This window comes from Zootoca vivipara, chromosome 15 (genome assembly GCF_963506605.1).
Source record: "Zootoca vivipara chromosome 15, rZooViv1.1, whole genome shotgun sequence".
Taxonomy (NCBI): Eukaryota; Metazoa; Chordata; class Lepidosauria; order Squamata; family Lacertidae; genus Zootoca; species Zootoca vivipara.
Genome location: NC_083290.1, coordinates 43,657,248 through 43,672,259, shown reverse-complemented (window position 1 = coordinate 43,672,259; position 15,012 = coordinate 43,657,248). Strand labels below are relative to the sequence as shown.

Here is a 15,012-nt window from a genome sequence, read left to right as displayed (position 1 = left end):
GTGAATTGGAACCAGCTGATGATAACAATTGTGAGTGAATTGTGGGTGGGCAGCACAGGGAGGCCAATGAATTGTCCCAAAGGCAGAAATAAGACTGTATGTCTTTCTTCCTCAGCAATGAGCCTTTTCCAGACATCTCCATCGCTGCACTTGAGCCATCTTGGCAGATACACTGGTCGGGGTCCAAAGGGCAGGCAAGACTCAGGCAGATGGTAAGGACTTAGATGTCCTCTGTGCTGGCACAAAGTCCCTTTCCGTTCCTCCTCCTTTTTGGATGGCAAATGGTGCAAGCTTCCAAAGAGTGTTATCCTGAAGAGCCCTTGGCACATATGCTTGTTTTTTCCACAGCTGGAAGGTTTGCACCTGTTCTCTGTGCCCCCCCCCAATTGAGATTTAGTATTTTTGTTGAGCTCACACTGCCTCTTTATATTCAGCAAAAAAAATTATATCTAGGAAACCTGCTTTATACCAGGTCAGACTGTTTCAATCCTTTTTAACTGGAGATGACGGGGGTGGACCCTGGTTCCAGGCTTTTCCCTTTCAGTCCCGTGTTGCTGCTTTTAGTTTCAGTTGTGCTTGTAGTATTACAGGGTGGCAGATGCAAAATTCTCTCAGCCTTTCTCCTGCCCCTCAAGGATTCTTGTGCCACAGTTAGCCATGATGGTGGGCAAGGGTGGGGAGGCCTGTCAATGCCTTTGTGTGGCAATTGTGGGCTTCCTGGAAGAATTTGGCTGACTGCTTTCAGAAACAAGAGTGCTAGACAACATATACACTCCTTTATGGTCTTCTGCGATGTCTGTTGGGGTTTTCATAGATCAGTGGCTAAGTAGAATCAATCCTGGTCGCACATTGCATGGGAGAGTTGATTGAATCATTCCTGGTCGCACATTGCATGGGAGAGTTGATTGATGCAGTGAATCTTAGAACAGAAGGCCCTGACATATTTGGATAAAACACATGGTTATAAATCTGAGTGACTGCAGTAATTACAGGATCCACACAACTTCTTCCAGGGTAGGGATATAAGTTTGTCAGACCATAATTTTGGTAATCAGGCTAGGTGTCTCTTTCCTAAGCTTATGGCCTTTGCAGGGCTGTGTATTGCTAAGAACTGAAGCTTGGAGGATCTGGCATTTCATGGCTATTGCTGTCTTAGCTGCTGTGCTGCCATGTTTTTAGGGATGACTTTGATTCCAAGAAACGGAAGCAGAAAGGTAATGAGCCATGGGGAGTGAAAAAGCCACGACACGAACCACCCCAGTACCGAGTCCAGTTGGCCTGCTATGCTGTGAACAGGTAAGGCCAGGAGACCAAGGGGCCCCTTTTGGGGAGGGAATTGCTGAATTAACCCTCTTGTGCCAGGAATAGGAGCTTTTCATGCTCAACAATTAACTGCCTTGGCAGAAAGGAAGTATATAAATGTCATCGTCTTCATTATTCTCAGCATTATTCTCAGTTTCCTGCTTGGCAGGGGGTTGGACTGGATGGCCCTTGTGGTCTCTTCCAACTCTATGATTCTATGATTTAGCTGATGTTGCTTGGGAATTAGAAACTCACAAATCAGTATAGTTAAAATCAATGCAGTTTTGAAAGGTTCATTCCACCATCTTGTATCCAGACATGCACAAAACCTGCTCCTTAATCTCAAGAGCTATAATTCAAACTACAGTCTTTTGGGGGTTGGCATTGGCATCTGTCTGTTTTCTCCAGCCCCTTCTGTGATGCCATGGAAATCCTGAGGCGTTACTGCAGTATCCAGCTGCCCAAGGAGTTCTATGATGTGCGCCTCTGCTGGTTGGACACCTTCCCACTCACTCAGCCACTGACTCTCCGGCACCCCAGCCGCATCCAGGTAGCCAGTGCTGCTGAAGAGGCACCTCAGGGTGATGAAGGCACGACGCAGGATGCTCAGCCAGAAGACGCCAACTCTGCATACAGTGCCAAGGTGAAGGATTTGGTGGCAAACCAAGTGGGGGCTGGACCAAGAACTGGCAGATGTGGTGGGTGAAAACCAGGTGGTGCAAATAGTTTTCATGTTTGAGCCAGGCTGAACTTCAAGCTTATTTGCGCACCTGTTGAGCTTCACCTTCTCTGTTACTAATGCTTCATCCCATCATACCTGTGAGAGTCCACACAAGGGCGTCAAACTACTTTCCCCTTGCAGACTCAGCTAAAAACTTTAGGGAAGTTTTTAATGTGTGACATTTTAATGTATTTAATTTTTTGTTGGAAGCCGCCCAGAGTGGCTGGGGAACAAATAAATTATTATTATTATTAGCCCAGGGTTGCTTTGACCATGCTTTCCATGGTGAGTACAGCACTACTGTACAGTACAGATTCAGCTGAGGCTGACTAGGTGTCCTGGGATTAACTGATTCTTTTTGCCCATACATGGCTGGTGCCCGACATAAAGGGAATACTGGGGCTGCTTGGCATTCCTTTGCCTCCCACACATTCACATTCAACTAACAGAACTTGCATATGCATCTCTCTTGGTGTTGTAAAGAAGGAAAATGAGAGAGATGGTAAAGATGATGACTTCTTTGTTGTACATCAAATTCTGCCTGTGTATGTTTGTTGAAGATAACAGACATATGGAAACCATAAGCTTTGGTGTCATTTCCTTCACCTTCCCTTTAGCTAGTAGCCTCTTCTTCAGATTCTGCATACGGCTCTGTGGCATTGTCGGATTTGGAGAAAGATCTGGGCCCTTCTCTGTGTTTTATATATCTTAAGATATTTATATCCAGTTTTTCCATTAAAACGTTCAAGGTGGCTTACAGTTTTGTTTTGTTTTAAAAAAAACAATCATAAAAATAATACAGGGCAGCAACAGTTAAAAACAGTATCAATGAGTTAAAAACTATAAAAATATGTAAGAAGAGTTTGCCCTTTGCATAACATTTTGCTAACCCCCTTTTCAGGATCAACCATGCAATAGCCTGTCTGCAATAGGGGGTGGGAGTGAGGAGAGGTCACTCTAGTACCTATGAAGCTGTATTATACCAAGTCAGACCATACTCTCCAGAGAGCCACTCTGATGTGATGGTAGCTGTCTAGAACCCTGGACAGAGGTATTTCCCTTTTTGAGATACCAGGGATTGAACCTTCAGCTTTCTACATGAAATGCTTCTTCCCTGCTGCTAAGATATTGGTCCCTCCCCAATGTAGGTTTTGCTGCTCTCTTCTCCGGGCATCGAAGAATTTTACCGCAATTGTTTGCTATACATTGAAGATCCCAGTGACCAGAGGGAGAGTCCTGAGCACCCAACAAAGAAAATTAAGGTGAGAATCTTCTGGTTCAAGAGAGGGCGGCATAGAGGGACTTTGCTCTTAACCTTGTGCAAGAACTAGTTGGGAGGGTGAAGCTACTCAGATAACTGGGAAGAATTTCCATGTGAAAAGATAAGAAAACAAGGTGGCGTTAAAACGATACAGGGGCAAAATTTGAGAAGCAGGGTCAGTTGGGAGACTGAAGAGTGATTCGGGGCAAATGCATTGATGAATATATTCTCTATTGCCCTGACCTATGGTTTAAAACAATAAATTTGAATAGATTCCAAATTTATGGGCAGAATATTGCGATTTCTTTTCCTATGTGGGAGTGAACTTCTGTTCCATTGGGATCTGGAATGACTTTCCTCTCCTGTGAAAGGGCTTTAATTCCCGCCTTTTCCACTGTGGTACCAGGAATACCATATAAAGAGACAAAGATATTGCAGTACATGATGTAGGTATTGCTTTTGAGAGCATGCATTTGGGGGCAAAAGCAAGCTTACCCCCACCTACAAACTACTGTGGGGTGTTGGCTGCCTTCTCTAGGAGCAGGTACAGTTGGGCTTCCTTAAGGTCTTCTAGCTGGATGATTCACAAAGTGCCTTCGATCCCTTGCCCCATTCCCCACGCTCAACCTAGATGAGGTTCCCTTTTTATAGCTGGGAGGCTGATGCTGACAGTAACATGTTTTCTGCCCTGCTTGTGGTTCCCTGCCTTTTGGATTGGACAGGTTGTGGTCTGTGAGAGGCTATTCCAGCCATGAAGCATTAGGTTAGACTTGATGCCTTTTGGTCTCTTCCAGTTTTCAGTGGGTAAGGAGCCATGCTGATTAGTCAGGTGTGGTTGGGGGCTGGAGTAGGAAGAGTTGGGGGTAATCAAGGCCTCTACCTGAGCTCAGTCACCCTCAAAGATCTGGCTAGTATGTCTCCTTACAGTCTCTCTTTCCTTAGTTCTTGCTGGGAAAGAAAGCAGACGAAGCAGTGCTGATTGGAGGGGAGTGGTCCCCATCTCTGGATGGTCCTGACCCAGCTGCAAACCCTATGGCTCTGATTCACACAGCCATTCGTTGCACCAAAGCGCAGATTGGTTTGGACTTGAGTGCTTGCACTAAGTGGTGAGTCTAAGTGGTGTTGGGATTGGAGACTATGGGTCTGTTGAGAGCTGGGGTGGGGAACATTTCAGCCCAGGGGTTGCATTCCCTTGTGGACAACTTTTCAGGGGCCGCATGCCAGTGGGGGGGGGCAGTGGCTTTGTTTATATCCTACCCTTCCTCCCTAAAAAGACAACATTCCAGTCATGCTAAAAGTGCACCTGCACCTCCCAGTCCAAGGAAACGAGAGGTGTTATCACAGTTCAGGGGCAAATTCTAGCCAGACCAAAGCACTCAGGGTGGGGAGCAGGGCTGCTAAGGGGAGAGTCCTGAAAACCACATTCAGTCCCTGAGCCGGGCCTGAGGTTTCCCCACCCTGGTTTGGAGAGAGATTCATGCAAACTATCAACCAGCCCCTATTTATTTATATATTGCCTTTCTACGTGATACATTCAAGGAAGTATACATCAAAACCGATAAATGTGAAATCAATAGAATCTTGTTACCTAGGATCCCAGATGAATGATCATTAGTCCTGATGAATTTGAATGAGTTAAGGGGGATGTGCTTGGTAACCATATCTTTGAATTGCCAGGTAGATTTTAATAGTCATAGTAACATATGCAGCTGCCTTATACTGAGTCAGTCCATTGGTCCATCTCGCTCAGTGGTGTCTACACTGACTGGCAGTGGCTCCAGAATTTCAGGCAGGGAGCCTTCCTCAAGCCTACTTGGAGATGCTGGAGATTGAACCTGGGACTTTCTGCATGCAAAGCATGTGTTCTTCCCCTGAGCTCTGGCCCTTTCCCATTTAGGCAGACCAAATGCCTGTTTTGCTGTTGGCATATTGTATCCTATAGTCGAAACTGTGGACCTAAAATAAAACTTTCTGGGTGTCCCCCCTGCCTTCAGAAGTGAGGTGGGTGGAGACTGGAAGAAGTTCCTTCTTGGTTGTGTTCCCCAGCTGTGGAAACCCCTTTCCAGGGAATATCCCCAGTACCTCCTCTTCTGTCTGGCACCATGCAAACCCCTTTTTATGTTTCCAGGCTTTTCATCTCTGTTTTTCTTTTCCCCTTTTAAATGTTGCTGCTGTGTTGTTTTTATGGCTTGCCACTTTCATTTTTTTATTGTTCATTATTTATGTTGATATTTTTAGGGTTTTACATAAGTTGCCTGGGGCACCATATGAATATGGGCTGGGTATAAATGCCTAGAATGAAAAAAAGAGAGCAAAACTACAAGTCATTGTTAAAAAGGGACTTCTCTGTGATTTGGAGCAGATGGCATGTGCAGAAGACTCTGTGATAAAAGAAGTATTGAGCAGATTATGACGGGCGGGCAACAAATGAACCTGTGCTAGAGCACAAGATCATCATCCCTGGGGCCTAGGGCCCTTTTTGCTTACCATCTGCCACCATTACTTCTCCTGTGATGGGAGACCAGATTGGTGGGGTGGAGGGCAAAGCTTCTGTTCATAAGGCCAAGCAATACAAATACCCACTAGTCATATTAGTCTGTTAGAACAAATTTTTAAAAATGATTATGTGGCAACTTTGAGGCTGATTTAACTGTGGCATCAGCTTTCCTGGACTAGAAGCCTTATGCAGTGGTACCTCAGGTTAAGAACTTAATTCGTTCTGGAGGTCTGTTCTTAACCTGAAACTGTTCTTAACTTGAAGCACCACTTTAGCTAATGGGGCCTCCTGCTGCCACTGCGCTGCCAGAGCACGATTTCTGTTCTCATCCTGAAGCAAAGTTCTTAACCCGAGGTAATATTTCTGCTTTAGCAGAGTCTGTAACCTGAAGTGTCTGTAACCTGAGGTACCACTGTAATGCATCCGGTGAAGAGGACTTTTAGTCCATGAATATTGATACCACACGAATCTGTTCATTTTTAAGATGCTAAAGGATTCGTTCTCGGTTTCTCATGCACAGTGGCATGTCATTATTGCTTGGCTAGCTTGACCACTAGGTGGCTGCCTTTTTTAATGAGAAAGCAAGCAAGTCAGTTTTGTTGAGTCTCAGCTTTATGCATGTGCTATGCAAAATTATGTTGGTTTTATTCTGGAAATTTATTGTTGCAAGTAAGAAGGCTATTTTTCAGAAATGCCTGCAGTACTACTTTCTTTTTTGGCAGAACTGAAATGGCTATGGCAGGGGTCGGGAACCTTTTTTGGCCAGAGGCTAGATTCTGTCCTCAGGGCGAAATGCAAAGGAACTCTTTGCCAGTAGCAATCAGCAGCTTAGTGCTGGACAGCAAACACTGATTTGTCCATTTGTAAACTTAACATTTTTCCTTTGCGGTCTCACAAACCTGTTGCTTCTTCAGAAGATAAATGTCTGTCTGCAGGTGTGGTTTGAATTCAAATCAAGCCTGCTGTCACGGTGGCCGGAGTGGACTACTTCAGAGTAACGACGCCACGCAGCTCTGCATTTTATTCTTTTATTGGTGCTGCGTATTTACAGTGCTCAAGTCATTGCTATTTACACGGAGTGATGTGGTCAGTCGGTTTCAGAACCTCCTAATGGCTTTTGGCGCGTCTTTCTCCAACACAAGAGCTTTGGCAGACCCATCCTCTTGCCCCTCCTCTTCCTGCGTAATTCTGGAGTTGGGGGGATGGGTCTTCCCCCCTTGCTTGCCCCTTCCTGTCCCACCTGGGACCCTGGCTCCTCTACCTTGCCTGAGCCTCGGACACGACTTCCTGCTTCCCCACTGGAATCGGAACTCTCCCTGCTTTCCCCTTTGCTCGGGGACGGGCTTGAACTCAGGAGGGGAGGGACTTCGCGATATCCCCTGTCCCTCACATCCACCCCCCTCCCAAGCTCTCCTTCACCCCTCCCCAGGCCCCCCCCATGTGTCGGTGACGACTGGAAGCCTAAGAACTCAGTGCTCTCCGAGCCCGTTGGTGTGAATACCTCCCCCCAGTCCTGCGAGCCCCCCCCTTCCGCCTGGGCTGACGGGAATCCCAAAAAGTCCGTGGCGTCAGAGCTGGTGGGGGTAAAAACGTTCTGCCAATCTGCTCCTTCCTCTGACTGGGTGGATCTCGGTGACACCCATACCTCATCCTCTGGTTCCTCAAACTCCGCTTCCCAGCGCCATGGTGAGCTGCTCTCCCGTGCCTCCTCCTCCTCCCCCTCCCTTTCCATGTGCCAGGGCTTGGGTCTGTGGGGAAAGAGGGCGTGAAATTCTTCCACCAAGAATTCCTCCTGTATCTGAGTGGCTGGGACCCATTCATTCTGGGACGGTGGAGCATCCTCCCATGCCATGAGGTACTCCAGTCCCCCCACCCCCCACCTTGAATCCAGGATGGCCGTGGCCTCATTGAGTTGCTCCCTGCCTTCCCTCTCCCCCCCTCCCTCGGGGGTTTGTTCGCTGTCTCGGAGCCTGCTGCTTTCCCTGTACGGCGACAGCAGCGATCTATGAAACACTGGATGCACCCTCATGTCCTCTGGCAGTGCCAGCCTGTATGCCACCGGGTTGACCTGTTGCGTGACCGTGAAGGGGCCCAGCCTTTTGGGTGCCAGCTTTTTGCACCTCCCTCTGGTGGGAAGGCCCTCCGAGGACAACCACACCTTGTCCCCCACCCTGATGACCTCCCCTAGTCGCCTGTGGCGATCTGCCCCCTTTTTGTACGCTTCCTTGGCTCTCTCCAAGTGTTCTCTGAGCTGCTGGTGCACCGTCTCCAGTTCCTCTGCCCAATCCTCAGCCTGTGGGCCCTCCTCCTCCTCCTCCCCCTCCCTCTCTGGGAAAGATCTGAGGTCGCGCCCGTAATTGGCCTTAAAGGGCGACACCCCTGTGGAGACGTGCACTGCATTGTTGTAGGCAAATTCTGCTAGTGGCAGGCGATCCACCCAGTCCGTTTGCCTCTGGCTGACGTAGCATCTCAGGTACTGCTGCAGAATGGCGTTGACCCTCTCCGCTTGTCCGTTGGTCTGCGGGTGTCTAGCCGTCGACAAGCTGACCTCCACCTGCAGGAGGTTCATGAGCCGCCGCCAGAACCTGGAAACAAATTGGCGGCCACGATCCGAAATAACCCTTAAAGGTAATCCATGCAGTCTGAAAACGTGATCCACAAACAGTTTGGCTGTCTCTTCTGCAGAGACTGCCCTGGCACACGGTATAAAGTGGCACATTTTGGACATGAGGTCCACCACCACCAACACTGCGGTCTTACCCCGGGAAGAAGGCAGATCTGTGATGAAGTCCATGGACAGCACTTCCCACGGCCTGTGTGGCGTGGCTAAGGGCTCCAGCAACCCTGGTGGCGCTGCTCTGACCACCTTTGCCCGCTGGCAGGTGTCACAGCCCCGTACATAGTCTCGAACATCTTCCCTCACCCCTGGCCACCAGAAGTGTCTCATGACTAGGTGAGTGGTCTTGTCCCTTCCAAAATGCCCCGCCGTTGGGTTGTCGTGCATCTGTTTGAGGACCGTACGTCTGAGCTGGGTGGTGGGCAGGTACAGTGCCCCCTTGTAGAAAAGCAGCCCTCTGCGTTCTGCAAAGTCTTTTGCCTGCTCCCTCCCCCCTCTCAGTTCTCTGAAGATGCGGTTGGCAAAGTCATCCGCTGCCGTCAGTGCTGTGAGTTCTGCCTCGCTCACCACTGCTGCTCCGCAGGACCATGCCGACGGGGGGAAAATGTGCCTTGGGGCTGGTGGCTCCTCCTCCTCCATGTACTCTGGCTTGCGGGAGAGGGCATCCGCCCTGACGTTCTGCTCTCCCGGGATGTAGTGTATGGAGAAGTTGAAGTTCGAGAAGAACTCTGCCCACCGTATCTGCCGCTGGTTGAGCACCCTGGCAGTTCTCCAGAACTCCAGGTTCTTGTGGTCTGTGCACACCTGGATGGGGTGCTTGGCGCCCACCAGGAAGTGTCTCCAATGTTTGAACGCAGCGTGGATCGCAAGAAGTTCTTTGTCAAACACGGTGTAGTTGCGCTCGGGCTGTGTCAACTTCCTGGAGAAGAAGGCACAGGGTCTCCACTCCCTGTTGGCGTCCAGTTGCAACAAAATGGCGCCCACAGCTTTCTCAGAAGCATCTGTCTCAATGCGTAGGGGCGCGTCCTGGACCACGTGGAACAGGTTCTGGTCCGAGGCGAACACCCTCTTGAGGCTTTCGAACGCTGCTTGCGCCTCTGGTGTCCACCTGAACTTCTGCTTGCCTCTCAGGCAGTCAGTGATGGGAGCCGTAACGCGAGAGAAGTTCTTGATGAACTTCCTGTAGAAGTTGGCGAAGCCTAGTAGGCGTTGGGCATCTTTGCGCGTCCTGGGGCTGTGCCAGTCCAGGATGGCCTGCACCTTGTCCTTGTCCATCGCCAGCCCCTTGTCTGACAGCTTGTAGCCCAGGAAGTCCACCTCCTTGGTGTGAAACTTGCACTTCTCCAGCTTCACATACAGGTGGTTCTCCTTCAGGCGCTGCAACACTTCCCTGACATCTTTCACATGCTGCACTGGGTCATTGGAATAGATAAGGATGTCATCCAGAAAGACCAGGCAGTTCTTGAAGAGGAGGGACCCCAGGACGTGGTGCATGAAGGCCTGGAAGCAGGCTGAGCCCCCTTGCAACCCGAAGGGCATCACCAGATATTCAAAAGAGCCCAGAGGCGTGAACATCGTGGTCTTCCATTCATCGCCTTCCCGGATCCTGATCAAGTTGTACGCCCCCCTCAGGTCTAGCTTGGTGAAAATCTTGCCCCTGCGTGCTGCTGTCAGGAGATCATCCACTCTGGGCATGGGGAAAGCCACTGGCTCTGTCACCGAATTCAGCCGTCTAAAATCCACCACCAGGCGGCGCTGTTGCGTGTCTTTCTTGTCCACCCAGAAGACCGGGCTGCCCCCTGCTGCCTTGCTTTCTCTGATGAACCCCCGCTTGAGGTTCTTGTCGATGAAAGCGCGCAGATCCTCCAGTTCCTGGTCTGACATGGCGTACAGCTTGGCTGGGGGTATAGTTGCCCCTGGCACCAGGTTGATCTGGCAGTCAAAAGGCCTGTGTGGGGGTAGGTGGTCGGACTCCGCTTCGCTGAAGACCTCCTGCAGGTCCCAGTACGGCTTGGGTATCGCCTCACCCCCTTTGACGTGCATGGTGGCCACCGTGGCTATCGGAGGCCCCTCCCCTGGTTGGTGCTGCATGCAATGTTCCAGGCAAAAGTCCGATCCAAAAGTGATGCATCTCTGGTGCCAACTGATGGAGGGGTCGTGGCGCGCCAGCCAGCTCATGCCCAAGACGATGGGGGGGTCTGAGATGGTGGTGACGTTGAATGCCAGTGTCTCTGAGTGCCTTCCCACCGTCATTCTCATGGGGGGGGGTTTGATGAGTGATGGCCCCCCCCAGCAGCTCTCTGCCGTCAATGGTTGCCACGTGAAGGGGAAAATCCAGCTGCAGAAGCTGGATCTGGTGCTCTTCTGCAAAGTTTCTCGAGAAGAAGTTCGCTGAGGCACCACTGTCAATTAAGGCAAGGACTGTCAGGGGATAGCCATTTGGGAGCGTTAGCGTGACTTCTAGAACCACTCCTGCTCTGGGAGGGGTGGGCTGGCTCTGCTCCTCTCTGTGCGGGTGGGTGGGCTGGGGCTGTTGTCTGCTGACTGTGCCTGGCTGCTGCCCCTTGTCTCCTGCAGCCAGGCTTTCCCGTTTCCCTGCTGTGGTGCTGCGTCAGTGGGGGAGGGCACCACCGTTCCCGCCCTTCCTTGCCACTCCCTGCGATGTGGGCAGTCTCTGACGAGATGCTGGGGGGAGTTGCAGAGAAAGCAATTCCCGCCCTTTCCCTCCTTGCGTCTTGGCGCCGCTGGGGTTTGAAAAGCCCGCGCGCGCGCGCTATCAATCTGCATGGGTTCCTGGTCCTGGCTGGCCCCAGGCGTGGCTTGAAAGGGTTGTTGGGGGAGTGGTTTCTCCTGCGACCGTGGGAACCAAGCCCGCTTTGCGCGCGTTGCTTGTTTGTCGCTCCACCGGGATTCCTGTCTCACCCCCACCGCCAGAGCCGCTTTGCTCAGCTGATCCATATCACTGGGCTTTGGACCTCTCGAGAGCTCATCCTTCACCTCCTCATGCAACCCCAAGTAGAACGCCGCTTGCATTGGGGGGGACCCCAGTTCCCACCCCAATCTGTGCACCAGCATGGTGAATTTCGCCCAATACGCGCGAACTGTCATATTTCCTTGGCGTAAATTATGAAGTTCCTCCTTAGTCTGGTCCATATGACTATCGGACGAATACATCGTTTTCAAACCTTCTAGAAATAGTTTGACATTCTTCATGCAAGGATTCCTTGTTGCAATTAACGGTCTTAGCCACTCCCTGGCTGCCCCGGTAAGGTGCTCCACAATAAACGCTACTCTGTGCTCATCATCAGGGAACTCATCGTGGTGCAGCTCAAGAGCATACACAATCTCAGTCTCAAAGCCTTGAAATTCCTTCGGGTCTCCATTGAACTTGCTAACTAGGGTCCCAGCTCTCCTTCCTGGCAGCACTTGGACTTGGGGTGCCCCTCCCGCCTTGTTTTTCTCTGCATCCAGCTTGTTTTGGAGGTCTACCGCCACCGCCCTTAATTGCTGCTCTTTTTCCTGAAGCTCTCTCACCTGTTCCGCAAGTTGTAGCCGGTCGTCCTGGACCTTCTTAGTCTCCTCTTTAGCTGCCTTCAATTCTCCCTGCGCCTGCAGCGACAGCTGCTGCAGTTCTAGCTGGGCTTGCTCCGCGATCTGCCGCCACTTCTCCGCCTCTGACACGCTCATCCCGGCAACTCCAAAGTAGCCCAAAAATGATTAGGAGGTTGCTGTCACGGTGGCCGGAGTGGACTACTTCAGAGTAACGACGCCACGCAGCTCTGCATTTTATTCTTTTATTGGTGCTGCGTATTTACAGTGCTCAAGTCATTGCTATTTACACGGAGTGATGTGGTCAGTCGGTTTCAGAACCTCCTAATGGCTTTTGGCGCGTCTTTCTCCAACACAAGAGCTTTGGCAGACCCATCCTCTTGCCCCTCCTCTTCCTGCGTAATTCTGGAGTTGGGGGGATGGGTCTTCCCCCCTTGCTTGCCCCTTCCTGTCCCACCTGGGACCCTGGCTCCTCTACCTTGCCTGAGCCTCGGACACGACTTCCTGCTTCCCCACTGGAATCGGAACTCTCCCTGCTTTCCCCTTTGCTCGGGGACGGGCTTGAACTCAGGAGGGGAGGGACTTCGCGATATCCCCTGTCCCTCACACCTGCAGACAGACAATTTCAAAAGGGCTTGTCAGTAAGTCCCGTTTTTCAAGAAACAATCAGCAGCATGCTTCAAGCTCCTCATTGCTCCTTTGCAGCCATGTCTATACCTGCCTGTGGGGCAGGTGGTCGTGGTTTGGAGAAAATTGCTTCAAGGGCCAATCTAGAAACTCTGCCAGGCCTAATTCTGGCCCATAGCCTGGCAGAGGTTCCCCATGTCATGGGAATGTCTGGGATTATGACCATATTTGCCAGGTCTGCTACTTAAAAAAAGATTTGATAAGAGCTAGTGTGTACTTTAAATTACCCCATGAATCAAAGACCTGAGGAAAGTTCTGTAGTTAATGATGAAGTTGTTTCTGCCCTTTGTGAGCTGAGAGATCCTCTCCTTTCAAAACAAAATTTAAAAAAATCCTTCCAGTAGCACCTTAGAGACCAACTAAGTTTGTCATAGGTATGAGCTTTCGTGTGCATGCACACTTCTTCAGATACACTGAAACAGAAGTCACCAGACCCTTATGTATAGTCAGAGGGTGGTGAGGGGTATTACTCAGAAGGGTGGTGGGAATGGGTGATTGGCTGATAGGAGTGGTAAACCTGTTGATGACTGTTAACGACTGCAATTGGTCTTGCAGGAAAAAGCAAGGGCTGAGGTGCTAAAGAAAGCTTGATCATGTATAATGAGATAAGAATTTTTCTGTAATAAAACAGCTACTTTGAGATCTTGTATAGAATGTCCTGGGAGATTGAAGTGTTCTCCTACTGGTTTCTCTGTCTTGTGATTCCTGATGTCAGATCTCCTTTGTTTACCTTCTGGGTCCCCTTCCTCTCACCTGTAGCAGTGAAGCAAAGGCAGCCTCCTTTTGAGCCATCACTTGGGGGCGGGGGCGGGGAGCAAGAGCCTTCTTTGTGGGTGGGAAGCAACAATAAATAGAATAGGTGGAGTTGCAGAAAACATGGTTGGATATGGGTCTCATTGCCCAGGCTCAGTTCTTGGGCCTTTTGCTCAGTTCTTGGGGCTTGTGGAGTACTTCTAGGGAAAGCCCATTTGTGCTGCCATCCTAACCGAGAACTGTGTGCCACTGGTTCCCTGGAAGTCCAGCAGATGCTTTTGCATATGGGCTCTTTGGAGTCAGTGAATACTTCATAAGATCAGACCTCCAACCAATCGGCACGGAGGGGAGAAGCCGGAACTTGGAATACATTGGTTTGGTTAGTAGCAGCATGGCTATATATAGATTCCTTGCACTGGGTAACCATGGCAACAGGTCTTATTTTGCTTAAACCTGACTGCACACGTGACTTGTTTGGGAAGTAACAGATGCAGGAAGATGGGAGCTTCTGGGCCTTTAAAGCTTTGCCACCTGTTGAATTCAGTCTTGGGTTGGAGTAGTCGTTCCTCAGAAACCCTCTTCTTCTGTTCTCTAGTGAAGTCAAATGTTTCTGGAGTGAAGTCTAATGGCAGGGGCAACTGCAGTGAACGAGGCTAGCAGAATGAATGACTCAAGTTCAGGATTCTGGAACCATTATGGGCCAATAGCAGCAACAGAGCTTGGCTGATCACTGGATTTTGTGGAAGGAGTCCGTGCTGGACTAGTATTCATTGGGCAACTGTTGCCAACTTGGATGGAAAGTAGAGTTTCTCCAGTAGCGTTTGGCTGAGTCTCACTAGCTTATTTATTCATAAAATGTATATACCACAATACACAAAGAAATCACTTAAGTGACCTACAGGGAAAGGATTACAATAGTAAACCAATGGCCCCACCTGTGCACTATACATTTAAGCAGAACTAAATAACGCAATGGCCAATAACAATTGCACTAAACACTATTTATAGACTAATACAAATGATCAGAAATTGCAACCAAAGTCTCTAAATCTTCACCAGTCGTGGTGGAATAATTCAAAAGTTTGATATAGAGTGGTACCTCTACTTATGAATAACTCTACTTACGGATGTTTCTACTTACGAATGGAGCTCCGTCCGCCATCTTGGATGCAGTTTAGATAGGATTTTTTCTACTTACGAATTTTTAGATAGGGTTGCTTCGACTTATGGATTTTTTCTCCCAATGCATTCCTATGGGATTCGACTTACAGGATGCTCCCAGCTCAGAGCACCGCTCAGAGAGTAGCGCAGAGCTTGGGGAGGTGGAGCAAGGGGCCAGGGATGCTGACAGCTCAGAAATCCACCAGGAAAGGTCTGGAGCGTCAGGTCAGAGCGCTGTGGAAGGGGAGGTGTCAGTGGCCAAAGAGCCTGGCCAGAGGACTACCATCGCCCCTTCTCCTCAGCAACACTGGGGGGGGGGGAGCCGGGAGGAGAGGAGGAGACTCAGGGCGCCAAAGCTACTTTGCTGGAGGAGGTCCTGTCGTCCGGCACTTCCGGATTCTGACTCGGACTGAACAGTCATGGACATTTTTACTATTTCTTGTACATACTTGTAAATAAAGCCT

General features: G+C 50.0%; 1 protein-coding gene across 3 annotated transcripts in view; it reads left to right on the top strand.

The window, feature by feature from the left end:
- The window catches only part of CCAR2 (cell cycle and apoptosis regulator 2), a 32,852-nt gene that overhangs the window by 8,372 nt on the left and 9,468 nt on the right, over positions 1 to 15,012 (top strand). For all 3 annotated transcript variants that reach the window (XR_009558586.1, XM_035139690.2, XM_060283031.1), the window contains exons 8-12: positions 116 to 212; positions 1,180 to 1,296; positions 1,711 to 1,945; positions 3,172 to 3,285; positions 4,227 to 4,390. Coding sequence is in view for 2 of the 3 variants with exons in the window: in XM_035139690.2 (XP_034995581.2) it covers positions 116 to 212; positions 1,180 to 1,296; positions 1,711 to 1,945; positions 3,172 to 3,285; positions 4,227 to 4,390 (727 nt within the window). In the remaining variant the exon portion in view is untranslated. The remainder of the gene's footprint in view (positions 1 to 115; positions 213 to 1,179; positions 1,297 to 1,710; positions 1,946 to 3,171; positions 3,286 to 4,226; positions 4,391 to 15,012) is intronic.